General features: G+C 42.5%; 1 protein-coding gene across 4 annotated transcripts; it reads left to right on the forward strand.

The window, feature by feature from the left end:
- Positions 1 to 438: 438 nt before the first annotated feature.
- Positions 439 to 24,979, forward strand: LOC127040666 (G protein-activated inward rectifier potassium channel 1-like). 4 transcript variants are annotated; one of them, XM_050935133.1, is made up of 4 exons: positions 439 to 1,126; positions 21,037 to 21,079; positions 21,192 to 21,253; positions 23,216 to 23,248. In XM_050935133.1, exons 1-3 carry the CDS (start codon positions 476 to 478, stop codon positions 21,197 to 21,199), a joined length of 702 nt encoding a protein of 233 aa, XP_050791090.1. In that variant the 5' UTR covers positions 439 to 475; the 3' UTR covers positions 21,200 to 21,253; positions 23,216 to 23,248. The 4 variants fall into 4 exon arrangements, with proteins under 4 accessions (XP_050791090.1, XP_050791089.1, XP_050791087.1 ...); XM_050935132.1 differs by lacking the exon at positions 23,216 to 23,248 and adding an exon at positions 23,190 to 23,202; XM_050935130.1 differs by having other exon boundaries at positions 21,037 to 21,253; positions 23,216 to 24,979.

A 24,979-nucleotide genomic window follows, 5' to 3' on the forward strand; every position in this document is an offset into this window, starting at 1 on the left:
ACCCCACGTTACTGCCCCCGCGTCTCCCTGTGATAACCAGCGTGGGAGAAGCCTGGCTCAACCCTACTCCCGCTTCTCTGCTGCTGGCTCGCTCTCTTCCCTCAGTCCGTGGCTTCTCCCCAGGGGACCAGACAGCAGGAGCTGCGCTCGCTGATAGGTGCAGAGGCGGGGGGGAGGTGACAGCCCGTCCCCGCCCCCCAACGTTCACGTCTCAGCCACTTTCCTGCGGGCTCCACAACCTGCTGAGCCCCAGGAGCACCGGCTGAGCCTCGCTCTGCTCCGCTCCGCTCCTGTGCTGAAGCGCCGACGGGAGGCAGCGCTCCCAGAAAACTGTGTAGCAGCCAAAGGGAAGCCGGACCCCCATCAGGGAGAGATTCTAGCGCTCCCGGACTCCGCTGCTGCCCGCAGCCCTGCGCCGGGCGCCCAGACAAAGGGCCTGTCTAGCCCGGGAGCTATCTCCTGCCCTCGGCCCGGCATGTCGGCCGTGCGCAGACACCTCTGGGACGAGTACCAGGCGGTGGGCTCAGCCCGGGGCAGCGCCCGCAGGAAGCGGCAGCGCTTCGTGGACAAGAACGGGCGCTGCAACGTGCAGCACGGGAACCTGGGTGGCGAGAGCAGCCGCTACCTCTCCGACCTCTTCACCACGCTGGTGGACCTCAAGTGGCGCTGGAACCTGCTCATCTTCCTGCTGACCTACACGGTGGCCTGGCTGGTCATGGCCTCCATGTGGTGGGGCATCGCCTACCTGCGGGGCGACCTGCACCGCGCGCACGACCAGAGCTACCACCCCTGCGTGGCCAACGTGTACAACTTCCCCTCCGCCTTCCTCTTCTTCATCGAGACCGAGGCCACCATCGGCTACGGGCACCGCTACATCACCGAGCGCTGCCCCGAGGGCATCGTGCTCTTCCTCTTCCAGTCCCTGCTCGGCTCCATCGTGGACGCCTTCCTCATCGGCTGCATGTTCATCAAGATGTCCCAGCCCAAGAAGCGAGCCGAGACCCTCATGTTCAGCCGGGCCGCTGTCATTTCCCAGCGGGACGGCAGGCTGTGCCTCATGTTCCGGGTGGGCAACCTGCGCAACAGCCACATGGTCTCTGCTCAGATCCGCTGCAAGCTCATCAAGGTGAGCCCAGGGGGAGGGAGGGAGGGAACAGGCCGGGGAACGGGGTGGCTTTGGCCCTGGGTTAGCCTGGATGGGGACCGGGCTGGAAAAGAGTCCCCAGAGGGTCAAATCACAGCAGCTCAGGAGGCTTCTCCGGCAGTCAGAGGCAGCAGTGACTTTTTCAAAGCCGTGCCACAGCCCTGCTCTGTCCGTCGAGCTTTGCCCCAGAGGTTTGTACAATGGATAGGACTGGGCACCCTGTCTGATTCTGTTAGCCGCTTTCTAGGGGGATTAACCCTTTAACCACCCTCCAGTGACACCCAGCTTTACAGTGAAGCAAAACCCAGGGGGCGACTGTCCCCCTGGCCTTCTTTGCCCCTTTGGGATAGTGCCGAATTTCACCAGGGCGCTGACAGTTTGAAACCTTCCTTCCTTCAGCGAGAGACGCTAGTGATTTATGCAGCTGGAAACTCGGTTCTGTTCACTTGACTCTGAGACTGGATGCTTGTTTGTTTGGCGGGCCAGGGAGAAGGATGTGGCACTTGTAGAATACGCCGAAGCAGATAAGCGGGAATCTTTTTCAGGGTGCTCAGAAAATGAGGCGTGAGAGAGTTGAATATGGGAGAAGGTGAAAATGGAAGTCGGAGGGAAGGATGAAAACCTTATTTTGGTCCAAGAAATTGGGAGAGGGGACTTTTCCAGCCTGGTGCCTTCAGAGGTGGTTGTTTTGGTTTTTTTTTAAATCAGAAACACAAACCAATGTAACTTTATGAAACCTTCCAGGGAGCACTTCTGTTTTCAGCTGTATGTTGTGTAACTGACTAAGGAATAAAAGAGCTTAGTAAGGAAACAACAAGGAGTCCAGTGGCATCTTAAAGATTAATTAGATTTATTTGGGCGTAAGCTTTCATGGGTAAAAACCCACTTCTTCAGATGCATGGAGTGAAAATTACAGATGCAAGCATATATACTGACACATGAAGAGAAGGGAGTTACCTCACAAGTGGAGAACCAGTGTTGACAGGGCCAATTCCATCAGGGTGGATGTCACTACAAAAGCAGCTATGCCTCTCCTGGCATTGACACCTCCTCCTCAGTTATTGGGAGTGGGCTACATCCACCCTGACTGAACTGGCCCTGCCAACACTGGTTCTCCGCTTGTGAGGTAACTCCCTTCTCTTAACTTGGGGAAACTGATTTGGGGGGACTTGGGATCAGAAAGGCTAGTGAGGTCACCCTGCAAGAAGTAAAAAGGTGGGTGGAAGCCAGAGCTGAGATCTTTGTACTTGTAGGTTGGCTACTGGTTTCAGAACTCTAAGCCATAACAGTATAGCATTAAGGTATCCAAAGCTTCAAGGCAGGTGCTGACAGAACCCCTTACTGAGTGATCCCCACAAATGTCACAGAAATGTACTATTTGTTACTTGCAGGTGTTTGGAAATATAAAAATGATTAAAAACTGATATTTATAGTATTAATCATAGAAGTAATATGAACTATTACAGAGAATAAACCCCAAAGCTTCTCTGCTTTAAACTTGAATGCAAGTTTCTTTAGGAGCATTAGCCTGTTTTTTGACCAATCCTGTAAGGATTTTCCTACCACTGTTAGAGATTTGCACACTGGCAAGCTTTGTTCTGTTTTCTTAAAAACACACAAATAACATGGAAGGATAAAACACTTAAGAAAGAGTCCATCTCTGAAGAGCAGACATGAACAATTTCTGCAGATGAGTTGGATAGGATTTTCCATTTTTAAAGTTATGCTGAAATTCACAAATAGATTCCTTTAGGACGGTTTTATCAGTAAACAAGTATAAAACTAAGCATTATTGAGGGGTGAAATCTCGATTCCAACTAAAAGATGAACCAGTACTCTTCTATGAATACCAGCTACAGTAAGCATGTTTTATACCATTAATTTGACAGGAGATAAAAGACAAACTTACTGTTCCATCCAGCATTTCTGTTATTTGAGGGAATTCTCTAACTAGTTTGGCCAAATAAAAGAAGGAAAATTGCTGCAGGCATTTTGATTATCAAAATGTGGAATTGCTGGATAGGGTAGTAGTTAGTAACCAAGGGGGAGTATTATACAGTAACTCCTCACTTAACGTTGTAGTTATGTTTCTGAAAAATGTGACTTTAAGCGAAACGATGTTAAGCGAATCCAATTTTCCCATAAGAATGAACGTAAATAGGAGGGGCTAGGTTCCAGGGAAACTTTTTTCACTAGACAAAAAACTATTATATAGACATACACACAGTATACGTTTTAAACAATTTAATACTGTTCACAGCTATGATGATTGTGAAGCTTGGTTGAGGTGGTGAAGTTAGAGGGTGGAAGAGGGAGGGATATTTCCCAGGGAATGCCTTGCTGCTAAATGATGAACTAGCACTCGGCTGAGCCATCAAGGGTTAACACATTGTTGTTGATGTAGCCTCTCATGAAGGAAGCATAAACAGGAGGGAGGGGAGACAGCATAGCAGATGGAGACAGACTCACACTCTGTGTGTGTGTGTGGGGGGGGGGAGACAGACTCACACTGTGTGTGTGTGTGATGCACATTGCCCCTTTAAGTAAGCTGACCCACTCTTAAGTGCATTGTCTTTTTAAGTGGATCAGGAAGTTGAGACAGCAGCTGCTGCCCCAAGCTCGCTCTGTCTATATGGAGAAGGGGTAAGTGGGGTGCAGGAGTAGGAGGGACACCCTGACATTAGCCCTCCCTTTCCCCTCCCTGCACAGTAAGCAGGAGTCTCTGGGAGCAGCTCCAAGGCAGAGGGCAGGAGCAGCACATGGCAGTGGGGGGAGGGACAGCTGAACTGCCGATTGATAGCCTGCTGGGTGGCTGCAGCACAGGGAACTTAGGGGAGCGGAGAGCTGATAGGGGGACTGCCGGTCCACCCTGCTTACAAGCCTCCACCAACTAGCTGCAACGGGCTGCTCTTCCTGCAAGCAGTGGACAAAGCAGGCGGCTGCCAAACAACGTTAGAAGGGAGCATTGCACAACTTTAAATGAGCATGTTCCTAACTGATCAGCAATGTAACAACGTTAAACAGGATAACTTTAAGTGAGGAGTTACTGTATTAACTAGACCTTAATCTGTGGTAACGTTAGATTCAGCAGTCTCCTGATCTTTCCCCCTCAAGAAATCTTTGAATCAAACTAATCTTTGGACAAATCCTCTAATTTGGCACTTAGACCAGCAATTTAGATATCAACATAAAAGGTAGATTTCTATGGTTGTGCCATTTCAAAGCACTCTGCACTTAAATCCAGATAAATGAACTTATTCTTCAACTTCAGTCAAAAGTCTGAATATAGCTGTTCGGAAACAGTGTTTAGGAAACTCTCTTTGAAGAACTTTATGTCCAATTGTTTTACAGTCCAAGCTACAGTAGCAGGGGCTTTTCCCCAGCTGGAAATCTCCTGACTTCTAAAGATTGCTGATGAAGTATGTGTAGACTTGTTAGAATTTAAGTTTTGTCTTTTTACCATTTAATTGATATTATTGCTCATTTTAAGCTTTTTTTCTATTAGTATCTAAATTTTCACAGTTGTAGGAAGTTAGGAGTAGCTCAGACAATTATTTAATGACAGACATCGAGATTCAAAAAGTTAAAGCTTTATAAGCTGGCTGTTTTAGCAGAGTGTAAATGTGTGCTTTATGCAACATTCATTACAACGTTGTATATACATTAAGAGACTAAAATTTTCAAGCAGCATTTTTCTTGCTTTACTTATCTGTAAATTTCTATGATAATTTATGGAAATATTTTTTTCATCATTTTGTGCGTTCGCTGAAATGACATTTAAGGACATTTATTGATAAAAATCTAATCCTTCCAAGCCTAAGTATGAGAAAGCTTCCTTGCTTACACCATCCCTCTGCAACTCCTTTTACAGAAAAAGGGATTCCCATGATTCCTGTTGACATAAACAGAATTATATTTTGATTAAATAATTTGTATATTTAAAATGAGAAATTGTATAATGGAAAAAGTCTGCATTGCAGACAGTTTTATCAGGATAGGATCCCATTGTGCTGGGTGCTGTACAGGGGAAGAACAGTGTCCCTGCACCAAAGAGTTCATAGTCTAAAAAGTTAAGAAAAACACACAGTGTGTAAATGGCCAGGAAGAAGGCTATCATTGCTTATTTATTCAGAGGTTTTTATTTATTTATTTATTTATTTATTTTTGGAGGGGAAGAGGTAGGAAGTGGGATTAAAAGAAAGGAGAGAAGAGAAGGGATGGAATGAGGATAACAGAGAGGAGAAGGTAGAGAGTAGAGCAGAGGAAAAGGGAGGGGCAATGATCGATTTAATGATTCTAAGGAAAGGAAGGAGTGAGAGGAGTAGAATAAGGACAATTGACTTAAAAAAAAATCAGACTTTAGTAGGTCTTCCCATGGGAAGAGAGCTGGCAGTTTCTTAGGGAGACAATATTAAAGGCACAACTCCAAACTATCCTGATGAGAAGGAAAGATAGGAAGAATGTTAAGAGGCTAATATGGCTCCATTAGGAGTTCTTTAGTGACCTGATAATCAAAAAAGAATCTTATGAAAAGTAGAGATATGGACAAATTGCTGAGGTGGAGTACAAAAGAATAGCACAAGTGTGTAGGGACAAAATCAGAGAGGCTAAGGCACAAAATGAGTTGCACCTAGCAAGGGACATAAAAGGTAATAAGAAGGGGATCTTTACATATATTAGGAGCAAGAGAAAGACAAAAGAAAGCATAGTCCTCCACTTAGTGGGGACGGAGAGCTAATAACTGATGACATTAAGAAGGCTGAGGTATTTAGTGCCCATTTTGCTTCAGTCTTTACTAAAAAGGTTGATGGTGATCAGATACTCAACATAATTAATATTAACAACAAAGGGAAAGGAATGCAAGCCAAAAAAGGGAAAGAACAAGTTAAAGAATATTTAGATAAATTAGATGTATTCAAGTTGTCAGGACCTGATTAATTTAATCCTAGAGTATTTAGGGAATTATTTGAAGCAATCTCAGAGCTGTTAGCAATTATCTTTGAGAACTCCTGAAGGATGGGTGAGATCCCAAAGGACTAGAGAAGGGCAAACATAGTACCTGTTTTCAAAAAGGGGAACAAAGAGTACCCAGGGAATTATAGACCAATCAGCCTAACTTTGATACCTGGACCTGGAAAAATATTGGAACAAATTACTAAACAATCAGTTTGTAAGCACCTTGAGGATAATAAGGTTTTAAGAAATAGTCAGCATTAATTTGTGAATAACAAATCACACCAAACAAGCCTAATTTCCTTCTTTGACTGGTTTACTGGCCTAGTGGATAGGAGGAGCAGAATGTGATATATATATCATCATGATTTTAGTAAGCTTTTTGACATAGTCCCACATGACAAACTCATAAGCAAACAAAGGAAATGTGATCTAGATTAAATTACTATAAGGTGGGTGCACAACTGTTTGAAAGACCATACTCAACAACTATAAGTGGTTCACTGTCAAACTGGAAGGCTGTATCTAGAGGGGTGCTGCAGGGGTCAGTCCTAGGTCCAGTATTATTCAATATTTTCATTAATGACTTGAATAATGGAGTGGAGAGTATGCTTATGGAATACGTAGATGACACCAAGCTGGGAGGGGTTGAAAGCACTTTGGAGGACAGGATTAGAATTCAAAACTACCTCGACAAATTGAAGAATTGATCTGAATTCAACAAGATGGAATTCAATAAACATAAGTGCAAAGTACTTCATTTAGGAAGGAAAAAATCAAATGCACAACTACAAAATGGCGAATAACTGACTAGGTGGTAGTACTTTTGAAAAGAATCTTGGGGTTTATAGTGGATCATGTGGAAGAAGGGAAAGAATTGACAAGGATTTGTAGGGGATCTTAATGCATGTCAGTTTGTTAACAAGAGTTAGGCCAGCTGTAACCCTAATGACGTGAGACTTGTAGAAGCAAGAATTGTGTGAGGCGAGCAGAAAAGAACTGTGTGAGAAGTTATTACGACCTTGCACTGATAATTAAATCCGTAGGCTGGCTCCCAGAAGCTGAGAAAAATAAGATAGTAGGATGGCCTATGCATAAACAAAATGCATCTGTTGCTCATCATTGTCTGTACTATTGCTTGCTATTGTCTGTAACAAAGGTATAAATGCTTGCTGTAATTGTTTACCTGTGGAGAGACCTGTCCGGGACTGGGGCAACCCAGTGTCCTAGGGCACTCCCTCCCTCAATTAATATTGCTTGAGAAATAATAAAGTATTTGATTTTGCTGCACCCGAACTAAAAGCGAGAACTGAGTTTTTCTCCGACAATCACAAACTGAATATGAATTAACAGTGGGATGCAATTGTGAAAAAAAACTAATTTTGGGGTGTTGTGATAGGTTGGATCACAGAAACTTCCTCAAGACTGTCACTAGATGTGCTGGGATACCACTGAGAGCGCGCGCACATGCACACCTTCCCTCCACTTCCGTCTTGCCGAGCTAGACGCACCAGTCTGCTCCAGCACAGACCAAGAGGTTGGGCCATGCCCCCCTGCAGTTCACAGAAATTAAGATTCACTTAGCTCAGGGGTTTCCTCAGTTAACAGGGACTTTCCCAGCATCCAGTATTCACTCTTTCTGGGAGCCTAAACCCCAAATACATCTGTTTTACTCTGTATAAAGCTTATATTCTCTCTCTTGTGGGCAGAAACCCCTTTGTTCTTCTGTGCAAAATCACAGCAACAAGATGGAGTTTGTAGCCACCTGGGCAGTCACATGTCCATGAATGATTCAGCTTTTTGCAGACCAATGCCATTGTTTACGTTAGTTTGAACTTTCCCAGGAAAGCTCAGATGTGAATTGGTATCTCAAAGTCCATTGTTAGTTTAGTACTCCCAAATTCTTGAATAATCCCTTACCCTTTCTTATGTGTTTCTTATAGCAAACACTTTAAATACAAGCATACAGCCAACGCTCGTAACTTCAAATATAAAAATGATACATATATACAAATAGGATGAATATATTCAGTAGATCATACCCTTTGAAAGATAGGTTACATGGCATATCTAGCATAAAACATATTCCAGTTATGTCATATTTGCACTCATAAGAATAATTTCTATAAAGCATGATGGAGTGCAGCGTCACAGGTGTATTAATTGGAGTGTCATATGTAAGACATGGGAGGTAACTGTGTGCTGTATTTGGCACTCATGAGGCCTCAGCTGGAGTACAGTGTCCAGTTCTGGGGGGCACATGTTAGGAAAGATGTGGACAAATTAGAAAGAATCGAGAAGAGCAATAAAATGATAAAAGTTTTAGTAAACTTGATCTATGAGGAAAGATTTTAAAAAAGGGAGCATGTTTAGTTTTGGGAAAAGAAGATAGTGGACAGGGGGAACCTGTTAACAGTCTTCAAATATGGTAAGGGCTGTTCTAAAGTGGATGGTGATCAGTTGTTCTCCATCTCCACTGAAGGTAGGACAAGAAGTAATGGGCTTAATCTGCAGCAAGCAATCTTTAGGTTAGACATTATGAAAAACTTTCTAATTATAAGAGTAATTAGGCTCTGGAACCAGCTTCCAAGGGAGATTGTGGAATCCCCATCACTGGAGGCTTTTAGAAACAGGTTGGAAAAACACCTGTCTGGGATGGTCCAGATTTACTTGGTCCTGCATCAGAACAGGGGGTTGGACTTGATGATGACTTCTTGATGTCTCTTCCAGCCCTATGTTTCTATGATTCTGTAATGTGAAAGTAAAACATGTAATTGGAGCAGAGTTTACAGTCCAAAGAAGTTATAGATTCTAGGGTCAGAAGGGAGCAATGTGATCATCTAGTCCGACCCCCTGCACAAAGCAGGCCACAGAACCCTACCCATCCACTTCTATAACGAACCCCTAACCTATGCCTGAGTTATTGAAGTCTTCAAATTGTGGTTTGAAGACCTCAAGCTGCAGAGAATCCACCAGCAAGTGACCCATGCCCCACGCTGCAGGGGAAGGCGAAAACCCTCCAGGGCCTCTGCCAATCTGCCCTGGAGGAAAATTCCCTCCCTACCCTAAATATGGCGATCAGCTAAACCCTGAGCATGTGGGCAAGACTCACCAGCCAGCACTCAGAAAAGAATTATTTGCAGTAACTCAGATCCCATCCCATCTAACATCCCATCACCAACCACCGGGCATACTTATCTGGCGATAATCAAAGATCAGTTGCCAAAATTAGGCTCTCCCATCATACCATCCTTTCCATAAACGTATCAAGCTTAATCTTAAAAACAGATATGTCTTTTGCCCCCACTACTCCCCTTGGAAGGCTGTTCCAGAACTTCACTCCTCTAATGGTTAGAAACCTTTGTCTAATTTCAAGTCTAAACTTCCTAGTGTCCAGTTTATAGCCATTCGTTCTTGTATCTACATTGGTACTAAGCTTAAATAATTCCTCTCCCTCCCTAATATTAATCCCTCTGATATATTTATAAAGAGCAAGCATATCCCCCCTCAGCTTTCTTTTGGCTAGACTAAACAAGCCAAGCTCTTTGAGTCTCCTTTCATATGACAGGTTTTCCATTCCTCGGATCATCCTAGTAGCCCATCTCTGAACCTGTTCCAGTTTGAATTCATCCTTCTTAAACATGGGAGACCAGAACTGCACACAGTATTCCAGGTGGGGTCTCACCAGCGCCTTATATAACGGTACTAACACCTCCTTATCTTTGCTGGAAATACCTCGCCTGATGCATCCTAAAACCGCATTAGCTTTTTTAACGGCCATATCACATTGGCGGCTCATAATCATCCTGTGATCTACCAATACCCCAAGGTCCTTCTCCTCCTCTGTTGCTTCCAACTGATGCGTCCCCAATCTATATCTAAAGTTCTTATTATTAATCCCTAAGTGCATGACCTTGCACTTTTCACTATTAAATTTCATCCTATTACTATTACTCCAGTTTACAAGGTCGTCCAGATCTTCCTGTATGATATCCCAGTCCTTCTCCGTGTTAGCAATACCCCCCAGCTTTGTGTCATCCGCAAACTTTATTAGCACATTTCCGCTTTTTGTGCCAAGGTCAGTAATAAAAAGGTTAAATAAGATTGGTCCCAGAACCGATCCTTGAGGAACTCCACTAGTAACCTCCTTCCAGCCTGACAGTTCACCCTTCAGTACGACCCGTTGTAGTCTCCCCTTTAACCAGTTCCTTATCCACCTTTCAATTCTCATATTGATCCCCATCTTTTCCAATTTGACTAATAATTCCGCATGTGGAACCGTGTCAAATGCCTTACTGAAATCGAGGTAAATTAGGTCTACCGCATTTCCTTTGTCTAAATAGTCTGTCACCTTCTCAAAGAAGGAGATCAGGTTGGTTTGGCACGATCTACCTTTAGTAAAACCATGTTGTACTTTGTCCCAATTACCACTGACTTCAATGTCTTTAACTACTTTCTCCTTCAAAAATTTTTCTAAGACCTTACATACTACAGATGTCAAACTAACAGGCCTACAGTTACTCGGATCACTCTTTCTCCAAGATAGGAACTACGTTAGCAATTCTCCAGTCGTACGGTACAACCTCTGAGTTTACTGATTCATTAAAAATTCTCGCTAACGGGCTTGCAATTTCATGCACCAATTCCTTTAATATTCTCGGATGAAGATTGTCCGGGCCCTCCGATTTTGTCCCATTAAGCTATTCAAGTATGGCTTCTACCTCAGATGTGGTAATATCCACCTCCATATCCTCATTCCCATTTGTCATGCTTCCATTACCCCTAAGCTCCCCATTAGCCTTATTAAAGACTGAGGCAAAGTACTTATTTAGATATTGGGCCATGCCTAGGTTATCCTTAACCTCCTTTCCATCCTCAGCGTGTAGCGGTCCCACTTCTTCTTTCTTCATTTTCTTCTTATTTATATGGCTATAGAACCTTTTACTATTGGTTTTAATTCCCTTTGCAAGGTTCAACTCTACTTGGCTTTTAGCCTTTCTCACTTTATCCCTACATGTTCTGACCTCACTAAGATAGCTTTCCTTGCTAATCCCATCCTTCTCCCACTCGTTGTAGGCTTTCTGCTTTTTCTTAATCACCTCTCTGAGATGCTTGCTCATCCAGCTTGATCTACAACTCCTGCCTATGGTTTTTTTCCCCTTTCTTGGGATGCAGGCTTCCAATAGTTTCTGCAGCTGCGACTTAAAGTAATTCCAGGCCTCTTCCGCATTTAGATCCACAAGTTCTTCAGTCCAATCCACTTCCCTAACTAATTTCCTTAATTCTTTAAAGTTAGCCCTTTTGAAATCAAAAACTCTAGTCCCAGATCTATTTTTGTTTATCCTTCCATCTAGTTTGAACTGAATTAGCTCATGATCACTCGAACCAAGGTTGTCCCCTACAACCATTTCTTCTATGAGGTCCTCACTGCTCACCAAAACCAAATCTAAAATGGCATCCCTCTTGTTGGTTCTTCAACTACTTGATGAAGGAATCCATCAGCTATCACATCCAGAAAAATCTGAGCCCTACTATTCTTGCTAGCACTTGTACTCCAGTCTATATCTGGGAAGTTAAAGTCTCCCATGATCACACATTTCCCATTAGTGTAGCTGTCCATTGTGTAGTCAGGGTTTAGCAGCTATTAGGTAATGTATGCATGGTAGGTACCTGCATTAATTCCAAACTCAGTGTGCATCATTGTGTCTGGCAACCTCCAAAAGCAGAAAATTCTGGAATTATGTTGTTGTCAGATTGCTAGTAGGCTGATAAGGGCCCAAATCCTCAACTGTGGCTAACGTGTGTTTGATGCAACTCTGAAGAAAGAGTGCTTGGCAGTCCTTTGTGTTCCCCTCCATATTATCTTGGCTGAGCACTTCATGAGTCTCCTAACATATGTTTAGAGTAGCCTGAAGGTATTTAAGTTTTCCAGCTATCCCTGACTCCAAATGGCAGCTGGGGCACACAAGTACCTAGGTCACACCCTCATCCCAAGCCATCACCCACCTCACAACTGGAGCAGGGGTGAGGATTGGCGTGGATCCTGCAGTGGCTCTACACCATCTGAGGTCCCCCATGTGCTGGGGACCCTCTTGTGGCCAGTAAGTCAGCTTCTGGGCAGCTTTGTATTAGTGGAGCGATACATGTATAATATATCACTCATAACTTATGGACACTCCAAGATGGTGAGTTTACCCACATCCTCAGTGCTATATTACACTCCCATCATACCAGAAAATGACTAAGTTACCAAGAAGGTCCTGTGTTTCTTGCAATTTGTGCTCTTCCAATTGTGCTTTGTCCAATCATGCTGACAGCTGATCTTGCTTCACTTCTCTTGCACATGATTAGATGGAGCTTTAATTCTATCAGAGTAAAGCAATGCTAAGAGATATCCTTTATCACACTTTTATACTTTTAAGGGGACCCATATTTAGCCAATGAACACAATGTTTCCACACACAGTTTCAGTGAGGGACAAGGGAGTTCTGAAAGCTTTGCTGTTTTAAAAAGGTATGACTATCTAAAGTGTGTGATATTTTATTGGATGTGTGCTGTTTGTCCCAGGGCACTCAGATTACTAAGATGTCATCATATAGTGGTGGCTGATTACCCTTCTGTGGTATGTGAAGCTGCCTAGCAACACTGCCGAATAGTACAATGTTGCAATAGAGATGCCAGAATCAGTTTTGGAGTGGATTGAAGACAACTGTATTGTGATGGGTTGCAGTCACCTCTATAAGCGCCACTTTACATGCTAGCATGGTGTTGCTGCTCTCTGCAGCTCCCAGCACCCCCTGCATGCTGTCTGTCAGCCTCTGTGAGTCTTCTGTGGCTCAGCCCTGCAGCCAGGTGTCACAGTTCAAAAGCCTTCTAGGGTATAACAGACTCAAAATAGAAGCAATTCTCTGTCCTTCAGGGCCAATTATAACCAAAATAGTTTCTCACCATTCTGGGTGAAATTCCCTCTCTGAAACTGAATCTTGAACTCCTGCCCCCAACTGTGGCCAGTAATGGGCACTGGCTCTGCTTGTTCCTCTGGCTGTGACGTTGGCAATGTCCCTCCTTGCTCCTCTGGCTCCAGCCAGGAACTGCCTTCCTGACACTGACAGCAGGCATTCTGTTTTGGCCTTCTGGGCCTTGATTGACTGTTGCGGGTCTCCAGCCCTTCCGGTTGCTGGAGAACCAGGTCTCACTGGATCCCAACATGGTTGCTCCTTTTCTCACAGAGAACTGTTTCATGGGGAGGAGTCCTGTAGGGGGCCCCAAAGGCTGGTACACCCCATCAAACATAGACAAAATAGGGTTACAGAAACCAAGTCAGTTTGTTTCAGCTTTCACTTTTTCAGATTGTGACAGGGTCAGGCCAGACGACTACAGAAGAGTGCAGGAAGGAAGGTATATTAGCCTCAGGATAAGCAGGTCCCTCTTCCCCTGGTAACTGAGTAGGGGTTACTCCAGGTTAATTAGGACACCTGAAACCAATTAAGAACCTGCCACAATGGGTTAAAAGCTTTCCCCTCCAGACAGTTAGTGTGGGTGGTAGGTGTTGTGAGAGTTGAGTGGTGTGGAAGCTGACAAGGACCAGAGGAGAAGCCAACAGGTACAGAGATTGGGGAGAAACCCTAAACAGGAGCTAAGGATCCTTCCAGGTCCAAGGATCTGAAGAAAAGGACCCTGCCAGAAGGGGAGAGACTGAGCCGTGCATTTGGTGTGGTGCTGCCATGCCCACAAGGGCTACCAGAGACTAGGGGCTCTTCCTCCCCTGGCAGGAGGAATCCCACCCAAGCAAAGTGGGGATAATAAGCCAAGGGGCATGAGGAAGTAACCCCAGGAAGCTAGCAGTTTTCCTGGGAACTGGCAATGTGAGGCTGCTACTTATAGGGTTCCTGGGTTGGGGCCCAGAGTAGAGGGCAGGATTGGGCCTGTCACCCCCCTTTCTCTCTCACTGGATGTCCACCAAGGAGGCCAGAAGCCCCAGTGAAGCATTAAGTGCCTAGCAGGCCCAGAAATGGGAGGGCCAATTGGAGACAGAATTTCCCCATCCACTATTAACAGGAAGCGTGGGACCTGTTGAGGCAGAGAAGAAGCCCTGTTACAAGATATTGAAGTCAGTTTCATAATTTATAGATTCCAAGGCCAGAAGGAACCAGTGTGATCATGTAGTCTTATCTCCTGTATAACACAGACCATAGAACTTTCCCCTCAAAAATTCCTCTTTCAACTAGACCATATATTTTTTTTAAAAATCCAGTTTTGCTTTAAAAATTGCAGGTGATGGAGAATCCACCAGAACCTCTAGTAAGTTGTTCCAGTAGTTAACTACCCTCAGTGTTAAAAATTTACACCTTATTTCTAGTCTTGAATTTGTCGAGCTTTAACTTCAAACCACTGGATCTTGTTATACCTGTGTCTGCTGGAGGCCCATTATCAAATATTTCTATCCCATATAGGTACTCAAGTCACCTCTTACCCTTCTCTCTGTTAAGTTAAAGAAACTTGGCACCTTAGAGACTAACATTTATTTCAGCATGAGCTTTCATGAGCTACAGCTCACTTCTTCAAAATCTTTGAGTCTATCACTATAGAGCAGGTTTTATAATCCTTTAATCATTCTAATGGCTCTTCTCTGAACTCTATCCACTTTATCAACATCTGTTTTGAATTGTGGAGACCAGAATTCAGTATTTCAATAGCAGTTGCACCATTGCCAAATACAGAAGTAACGTAACCTCCCTACTCCTACTTGATACATCCAAGGATTGCAATAGCTCTTTTTGCTACAGCATCACTCTGTGAACTCATGGTCAGCTGATGATGCACCATGACCTCCAAATCTTTTTAAAAGTAACTGCTTCCCAGGAAAGAGTCCTTCATTTTCTACATACAGCCTATATTCTTTGTTCCTATATGTATGACTTCTTATTTGGCCATATCAAAACACAGTTTGCCTGCACCCCGCTTACCAAGCAGTTCAGAGCACTCTGTATCAGAGACCTGTCCTCTTAATTCTGATCATTGATAAAAATGTTAAATACCATAGGGCCAAAAACTGATTCCTGCAGGACCCCATTAGAAACACATCTGCTCAATGGTGATTCCTCATTTATTATTACATTTTGAGACCTATCAGTTAGCCAGTTTGTAATCCATTTAATGTGTGCCATGTTAATTTTATTATAATCTAGTTTTTAAAGCAAAATGATGTGTGGTACCAAGTCACATGCCTTACAGAAGTCCAAGTATATTACATCAACACTAATACCTTTTATCAACCAAAAAAATCCAAGTTAATTTGACAGGATCTATGTTCCATAAATCCACGGTGATTGGCATTTATTATATTACCTTCCTTTAATTTTTTATTGAGTCCTGTATCGGCTGCTTCATTATCTTGCTTGTGAGTAGTGTGAGCCTGATAGGCCTATAATTAGCCTGATTGGCCCATTCACTCTTCTAAAATATTGGTACAACAGTACCTTTCTTCCAGTCTTCTGAAACTTCTTTGGTGTACCAAGAGTTACTAAAAATCAACACTAATGGTTCAGCAAACTCAGTCAGCTCTTTTAAGACTCTTGATAGCAAGTTATCCAGAACTGCTCATTTTAAAATGTCTAACTTTAGTAGCAGCTGGATAATCAACTGAAAATGAGCTCTCTGTGAGAGACTGTGGCCAAAAGCAATAATGCAATACTTGGATGTATTATTCGGAGACAATCAAGTAGGAGTTGGGAGGTTATATTTCCTCTATATTTGGCACTTCTGTGACCTCTCCTAGAATACTGTGTCCAGTTCTGGTCTACACAGGAAAGATGTTGATAAATTGGGGTGTGCTTCAGAGAAAACCCCACTGAAAACATGCCTAACAGTGAAAGAATCAAGGAGATCAGTCTGTTTAGCTTAACAAAGAGAAGGTTAACTTGCTCAGTTAAATTTCTGTTCCCCATGTAGATAAGAGGGCTCTTCAGTCTAGCAGACAAAGGTATAAGATCCAAGGGCTGGAAGATGACACTAGACTAAATCAGACTAGAAATTAGGCACACTTTTAACAATGAAGGTTATAAAACAGTGGAACAATTTACAAAGGTTCTGTGGATTCTCAATCACTGGAAATTTTAAAATCAAAATTGGATGTTTTTCTAATTAATATATACTCTAGTTCAAACAAGAATTAAGGAAAGACCTATAGCCTGTGTTATGCAGGAGGTCTTCCATAGATGATCATAATGGTTCCTTCTGGCCTTATAATCTATAAATCTGGCCCTGTCTCTCACACGTTACTGCTGATTTACAGTCTCATGACCTCTGTAGTGGTTCTTAATTCTTATGGGTAGAGTTGCAGACAAACCATTTTAATTAAAGACAAAGTTTAATTAAAATCATAGACAATAGAAATGTAGGATTGGAAGGGACATTGATATATTATCTAGTCCAGCCCTCTGCACTGAGGCAGGACTAAGTATTATCCAGACCTTCCCTAACAGATGTTTATCTAACCTGCTCTTAAAAACCTCCAGTGATAGAAATTCCACAACCTAAAGTGAGATTTTATTAACCTTTTTCCAAACCTTGAGAAGACTTAGGTGAGATGGATGGAGGTTTGAGACAATTCTTATTTTTTATAAACCTGTTTGGTGTTCAAAAAGTGTGAGAAATATGATCTCTCAGCTTTTAAATACACTATTTATTTTGCAGTAAATTGTATGATCTAACTAATTTTTCAAGTAATTGTTTCAATTGGTATAATACTCACTTGGATGAAGTTTAGTTGATAACTCAATTCTAAGATTTTTTTTCTACGGTTGTCGATTAATTGCAGTTAACTCACGTGATTAAAAAAATTAATCATGATTGCAGTTTTAATCGCACTGTTAAACAATAGAATACCAACTGAAATGTATTAAATATTTTGGATGTTTTTCTACATTTTCAAATAGACTGATTTACAATAATTACAACACAGAATACAAAGAGCACAGTGCTCACTTTATATTATTTTTATTAAATATATGCACTGTAAAAATTATAAAAGAAATAGCATTTTTCAATTCACCTCATACAAGCACTGTAGTGCAATCTCTTTATCATGAAAATGCAGCTTACAAATGTAGAATTTTTGTTACATAACTTCACTCAAAACCAAAACAATGTAAAACTTTAGTGCCTACAAATCCATTCAGTCCTACTTCTTGTTCAGCCAATTGCTAAGACAAATGAGTTTGTGTATGTGTATGAGAGATAATGCTGCCCGCTTCTAATTTACAATATCACCTGAAAGCAAGAACAGGCATTCACATGACACTTTTATAACCGGCATTCCAAGGTATTTACGTGCCAGATATGCTAAACATTTGTATGCCCGTTCACACCATTCCAGAGGACATGCTTCCATGCTGGTGATGCTCATTAAAAAAATAATACATTCATTAAATTTGTGACTGAACTCCTTGGGGAAGAATTGTATGTCTTCTGCTCTGTTTTACCCACATTCTGCCATATATTTCATGTTACAGCAGTCTCGGATGATGACCCAGCACGTTTGTTTTAAGAACACTTTCACTGCAGATTTGACAAAACACAAAGAAGATACCAATGTGAGATTTCTAAAGATAGCTATAGCACTCACCCAAGGTTTAAGACTCTGAAGTGCCCTCCAAAACCTGAGAGGGATAAGGAGTGAAGCATGCTTTCAGAAGTCTTAAAACAGCAAGGTTCTGATGCCGAAATTACAGAACCTGAACCACCAAAAAAGAAAACCAACCTTCTCCTGGTGGCTCCAGACTCAAGATGATGAAAGTGAACGTGTCAGTCCACACTGCTTTGGATCGTTATCGAGCAGAACCTGTCATCAGCATGGACACATGTCCTGTGGAATGGTGGTTGAAGCATGAAGGGACACATGAATCTTTAGTGCATCTGGCATGTAAATACCTTGTGATGCCAGCTACAGCAGAGTCACGCAAACACCTGTTCTCACTTTCAGGTGACATTGTAAACAAGAAGTGGGAAGCATTATCTCCTGCAAATGTAAACAAACTTGTTTGTCTGAGTGACTGACTGAAAAAGAAGTAGGACTGAGTGGACTAGTGGGCTCTAAAGTTTTAAATTGTTTTATTTTTGAATGCAGGTTTTTTTGTACATAATTCTACATTTATAAGTTCAACTTTCATGATAAAGAGATTGCACTACAGTACTTGTATTAGGTGAATTGAAAAATATCATTTTTGTTTTTTACAGTGCAAATATTTGTAATAAAAATAGTGAGCACTGTATTTTGTTGTAATTGAAATCAATATATTTGAAAATGTAGAAAACATCCAAAAATATTTAAATAAATGGTATTCTATTGTGATTGCTGTTGAATAATAATTACCATATGTACTTGTTCATAAGCCAAATATTTTTGGTAAAAATGTGATACATCAAAGAGCGGGGGTTGGCTTATAAACAGGTCTACACCAAAATTTGATGATTTTAAACTCTATGGAATAATTGAATTGAATATCTAATACAGGGATCAGCAATCTTTGGCACACGGCCTGCCAGGGTAAGCACCCTGGGGGGTCGGGCTGGTTTGTTTACCTGGTGCATCCGCAGGTTCAGCCGATCTTGGCTCCCACTGGCCATGGTTCGCTGCTCCAGGCCAACGGGGGTGGCAGGAAGTGGCCAACACATCCCTCGGTCCGCGCCACTTTCCGCAACCCCATTGGCCTGGAGCGGTGAACCACAGCCAGTGGGAGCCGCGATCAGGCAAACCTGCGGACGCACCAGGTAAACAAACCAGCCCGGCCCCACAGGCTGTTTATCCTGGCAGGCCGTGTGCCAAAGGTTGCTGATCCCTGATCTATAATATTGTAGTTTTGTTTACCTGGAGCGTCTGCAGGCATGGAGCCCCTCAGCTCCCTGTGGCCGTGGCTCACCATTCCCATTGTCTGGGAATGGCAAACTGCAGCCACAGGGAGCTGAGGGGCTCCATTCCTGCAGATGCTCCAAGTAAACAAAACATGCCAATGCACCATCAGCTTACCCTGATGGGCCTGGAGCCAAAGTTTTCCAACCTCTGAAATACAGGGTTGGCTTAAGAAAGGGTCATACAGTTTTTGCTATTTTTACATATCCATTTTGGGGGGTCAGCTTATAAACGAACAGGCTAATGAAAGAGTATATATGGTAATTTTTTTTATTGTTTGACAGCCCTATTTTTTTCTAAATCAGTGGTTCAAGTTATTTTCTTTAAAACATGGTAAAGCATGCAGCTCATGCTCAGTCTTATGTTTCGATGATAGATCAGATGTCTGCTACCAGTTAATGCTCATCCTGAGAGAACAGTAGCCAGCCAACTTAATTAAAGCTATGCACTCTACTGTTTGATATTGTAACTTTTCCTGAAAGGACCTAAAGTACTTTTTTCAGTAGTCTGAGAAAGCCTTCACCCTTAGTCCAGGTTCTTGTGATTACCATGGGGCAGAATTCTTGTTTGCTTTTAGTTTCTAGCACAGTCAGTCTTGTAACCTTCACCCACAATGTTTTAAAAGTCATGCAGCTGAAGACATTCTTATTGATCTCATCAGCCATGGAGAAACTGATTCCTGTCAAAGAGGGTGAAAGCCTTGTTATTTGGGATAAGAAGACATCACAACTTCTTAGCCAGGAAACAGACAAAAAACACATGAATATCTGAAGAACTAAAACAGACATTTAACATAGCTGAAATACTCCACCAGCTAATTAGCTGGTTATATAATTGCCGACCTATACCAGACCATCAGGCATTCTAGTTTTTTGTGGTATTAGTGCTGAGAAGAGGGAATTTGGAGATGCAGTAGTCACTTGTAGAAATTAAAGATGGAAAACTCCTGCTAGGGCATCTAGTCCATCACATAAGGTGAAAGCTTCCATGGACTTCAGTGGGGCTATGACTTCATCCCAGGTCTAACAAAGGATCTAAAGAACAGGATGTCTCGTGATGGTAATAGTAAACTTACAATAATACAGCAAAGGCAGAAATGTGTATTAAATATTTGTTCTGTAGTTAGGAAGAAGCTGGATAATTATTCATATCATAGCAATAATAACTACATAATTTCCAACCAGAAGTAACTAGGGAGGATGTTAAATAGCATTGGCAAAGTTTCTGAACATTTAAAATCTCCAAGATCCAAATAACTTGCACTCAAGAACTTTAAAGCAATTGGCTGAAGAACTCTTACCAACTGATGCTGATTTTTTAATAAATATTGGCATATTGTGGAAGTTCCAGATGACTGAAAAAAGGTAATATTGTACCAATATTTAAAAGGGATAAATGAAATGACCTGTGTAACAATAGGACAGTTTCTAGAATATCAGTTCTGGACTAAATCTTGAAATGCTTGATACAGGCTGCAAGCAGTGAAAAATGCCAGTCAACATGGTTTTACGGACTAGGTCTTGTCATTTTTTTTTTTAATATTAAAAGTTTGGTTGATAAATTGACATGAGTTGTGTAAGGCCTTTAAGCTAGTACCACATGACTTTTTAACTAAAAAAATAGCAATATACAAAACTAATGTATCACATATTAAATGGATTAAAACTGACAACTGGTAGATCTGAAAGTAATTGTTAATGAAGCCTCATCATTCAGTCAGGTTGTTTCTTGTGGGGTCCCACCGGGATCTGTTCTAGGCCCAATGCTAATCGATATCTTTATCAATGGTCTGGACAAAAATATAAAATCACTGTTAGCAAAGCTTCTAGATGACAGTCTAGGAGAGTAGTAAATAATGACAGGATCAGTTATACAGAATGATCTAGGAGTGTCTAGTGTAATATACTAGTACCTCCATACGATGACACAGAGAGCTGCTGTTTAAATAGTAATGTTATCAGAGATACACATTTAGACCCAGTCACAACTTCATATACTGCCTGGGGCCTAACTGTCCTTTTGTCTTTAGTCCCGACAGACACCTGAAGGGGAATTCCTGCCATTAGATCAATGTGAGTTGGATGTTGGATTTGGAACTGGAGCTGACCAGCTGTTTTTAGTTTCTCCTTTAACCATCTGTCATGAAATCAACCCCAAAAGCCCCTTTTTTTGTCTCTCTAAAAGATCGCTAAGAAGTGAGCAGTTTGAGATCGTTGTCATCCTTGAAGGAATTGTTGAAACTACTGGTAAGATTTTGAACAAAGTAAATTGTCTATGTCAGCGTTTCTCAAACTGGGGTCCATGGACCCCTGGGGGTCTGTGAAGATACTCCGGGGGGTCCATGAGTCATGTCTGGCTCCAAGCGGTCTGCAAGTCATGACTTGTCTGGGGCCGCCAGGCCTGCTGATCAACTCTTCCCCTCCCTCCCAGTGCTTCCTTCATGACACAAAACAGCTGTTAAGCAGCATGCAGGAGGGAGGGGGAGGAGTGTGATGGGGCGCGCTTGGGGGAGGTGGCAGAAAGAGGCGGGGAAGAGGAGGGGCACAGATGGAGCAGGGTGGGAAGAGGTGGGCGGAGGAAGGGGTGGAGTGGGTATGGTAACCAGATGTCCTTCTGTCTCCTAGGTGCAGGGACGGCAGTGTGTGTGTGTATGTGTGTCTGCATGCTGCCCCTGCCATGAGTGCTGGCTGTGCAGCTCCCATTGGCTGGGAACTGTGGCCAATGGGAGCTGCAGGGGCAGCGCCTGCCAACGGAGGCAGCAGCAGCATGCAGAGCTGCCTGCCTGGCCAGCCGTGCCTCTGCCTAGGACCCAGAGGGAGATGTCACTGCTTCTGGGGAGCCACCCCAGGTAAATGCCACCCAGAGCCCGTGCCACAGCCCTGAGCCCCCTCCTGAACCCAAACTCCTTCTCGGAGCCTGCACCCCTCCTGCACCCAAACTCCCATCCCTGAGCCCCTCCTGCACCCAAACTCCCTCCAGGAGCCTATGCCCCACCTGCCAGCCCTGAGCACCTCCCGTACCCAAATTCCCTCCCACAGCCCGCACCCCAGCCCTGTGCCCCCTCCCGCACCCAAACTCCCTCCCAGACCCAGAACCCTGAACACCCTCCCACGCCCCAACCCCCTGCTCCAGCCCTGAGCCCCCTCCTTGCTGGAGCCAGGGCAATATGCCCCCAATCCGTGGCTGGGACTGCTCCGTTTGGCTGTCTGGCCCAGTTGTGGCTACTCGGGTTTGGGGGTCCTCTAAAAATGTTTAAATCAAAATGGGGGTCCTCGGGTTGCTAAAGTTTGAGAACAGCTGGTCTACATATTGTATTTTAATGTTGACACTTTCAGTTTGTCTTTAGTCCTAATATTTATCTTAATCAATGGTATAATATTATATCAAGGCAGACATTCAAAATTCTGTTCTCCTGGAAAATTCATATTGGTTGTTTCCATCAGCCTAACAACATGGTAAACTTGGAACAGATTTTGTGCCTGAGCTAAAATGTTTTCATGATCAATTTACAAGTCTTCATTAAAATATAGTAATCTATGAATCTGTGCCTTAAGTGAGGCAAAAAATCTCAAAACTTTTACAATATAGCATATGTAACAATATCAGAGACCGTTGTAACATGATGTCAGCAGTGATGTTTTTAGGTTTGTGTTGGTGAGAAAGGAGCTCAGCATGCTATGGGGCAGTGTGTTAAAAAGTTATTAATCTAGCTCTAGTTCCTGGCACTCCTAATCTTTGCAGGAGAACTCTCTAAATTCAAGCCGGGAGTACAATCCTTAACCCTCATACCCAGCTGAGTAATGGGCCTTTCGGACCACTTCTGAGAGAACTTCCCAGACACTAGTACAACTAAAGTAGCACACCAATACCCCTAGTAAGAGAATATTCCCTGAAGTATATGTTACCTCACTTTTATTATTTTATTTGTAATTACATCTCCCCACTATTCAAAATAAATTGGTTTGGTACAGTGACAAGACAGAGTTAATCAAATATTTGTATAAGCAAATCTGATTAAGTACTTAGAAACACTATCTCAACTGTTAGGAGACTGGCGGTCACCAGATGGAGCAACACATTATCTCAGTATTGTTTGATGTAGAATAGGATTGATTTTTATTATGCAATGTTACCATATATTCTCCTCCTACCATATGTTGATCTGTTCTTTCATTTTATAAGGTTAACAATCCCGTCTGTTTATGTAGGAATGACGTGTCAGGCTAGGACCTCCTACACAGAAGATGAAGTTCTTTGGGGCCACAGATTCCTCCCAGTAATGTCCCTAGAGGATGGCTTTTTTCGTGTGGATTACTCTCAGTTTCATGCCACCTTTGAAGTCCCCACACCTCCTTATAGTGTTAAAGAACAGGAGGAAAGCCTGTCTCTTCCATCTCCTTTCAATACTCCTATTGGTAACAACCGAAACAGAAGGGAACACATCTGCTCACTTGACTGTATTGATATTTTAGAAGAGAAAACAAACAAGTTTCCTAGCAAACTGCAAAAAATTAGCTCCAGAAAGGCAGGCCTTCAGAGAAGAGTCATGAGAATGACTTCCAGCAATGTAGAGAAAGCTTGCAGTACTGGAGATCTCTTAAAAATTCAGCAGATAAGTTCTGTTCCCAGCAATGAAGATGGTGATGAAAGGATACAACTGAAGGCCTTCAGAATCAAATCTGAGTCTTTGACTCAGTCTACTGGAGATCTTGAGTTACAGAAAAAGCCTCAAGGTATGCTCACCTTAGGGACAAGACTAGAGGATAATTTGCCTGCCAAACTTCGAAAAATGAATTCTGATCGCCTTTCCTAAATAACAGAACTGCATTTTAGACTTCTGTCCTTCAGGATTATTTTGGAATACTACTGTGATAATTTGGTTTTGCCAAGGGATTCTTCATAAATAACAATTTTCAAAATTAATTGGCATTTTTCTATAATATTCAATACAAATTATGATTTATGTAGCATGGTAACTGTACAAGGTGCTATACTGTAAGTTCACTGTGCCAAATAAACAAGTCCCCGCTTTAAAGATGTGTATCAGCACTACTGTAACAGATTGGTCTGGTCTTCCACCCTTTCAGAAGTCTTTCTGAAATAAAAGGGGCCAGATTCTCAGCTATGACTAAAGTGCACATAGTGCAGGTTGGGTGGGGGAGGGTTCAATGGCAGCATAAACCTCACCTTTACACTCCCCTGATCCTAGGGCTGCTGTATATAATGTGGGTATTCTCCTTGTCACCCCTTCCCCCTCACATCATATATTATAGTACCCCTATGTGTGGTCTAATCTATGCCATCTCTTAACACCCTTAAGGGACTAAAGCCATCACTGGGGAACTGTGTACCATAAAGATGGCCAGCCACATCTCCTGTGCTAGCAATGGGGAGGTTGGTGGGGGGGTAGCAGCAGGGGCTGTATGAGCTGCTGTGCCACTGGGGGATCCATTACACTTATGTGAGCTTCCCAGGGCTGGATGCACATGTTCTAATGGCCAGGAGCCAGATTGATTAAAGGATTTGGACAAAGAAGTAGATTAAGAAAAAGTACAAAACTTTTTTCTCCTACCACTAAAAGAATTAAATCTGAAATTTCTACATTTTATCAAAAACAGTTGGTGAGTTAACAGAGGCACAGAAATGAGTATGGCCCTGAATACTACAGTCCTATGATATGAAAAAATAAGGATTTTTTCAGAAGGTAGGTGACCAGCAGTGTCTCAAACACATGAGTAAAAAATTATATTTTGACTTATTGAATTTTAGAAAATGGTAAGAACTGGACTCGTATTTTATTTTCTTAACGTCATTAGTTCCATAGTTATCAAATAATCAAATGTTTGCTTCAGTTTCTATTCTAGAATTGTTGTTCATCTTTTCCCTGTGGAAAAATGACTTGTTTCCAGACTATGGAGAGCAAACAAAATCATATCTTAACTATTTAATAAATTAATATTTAGTACTTACTG

Source organism: Gopherus flavomarginatus, chromosome 25 (genome assembly GCF_025201925.1).
Source record: "Gopherus flavomarginatus isolate rGopFla2 chromosome 25, rGopFla2.mat.asm, whole genome shotgun sequence".
In the NCBI taxonomy this organism is placed as follows: Eukaryota; Metazoa; Chordata; order Testudines; family Testudinidae; genus Gopherus; species Gopherus flavomarginatus.

Excerpts from the sequence above, each read along its gene's own strand:
- LOC127040666 (XM_050935130.1), top strand. The coding sequence starts at position 476 with ATGTCGGCCGTGCGCAGACACCTCTGGGACGAGTACCAGGCGGTGGGC. Across the intron at positions 1,127-21,036 it reads TCCGCTGCAAGCTCATCAAG|TCCCGACAGACACCTGAAGG; the intron begins GTGAGCCCAGGG and ends TTTTGTCTTTAG. Across the intron at positions 21,254-23,215 it reads AGGAATTGTTGAAACTACTG|GAATGACGTGTCAGGCTAGG; the intron begins GTAAGATTTTGA and ends CTGTTTATGTAG.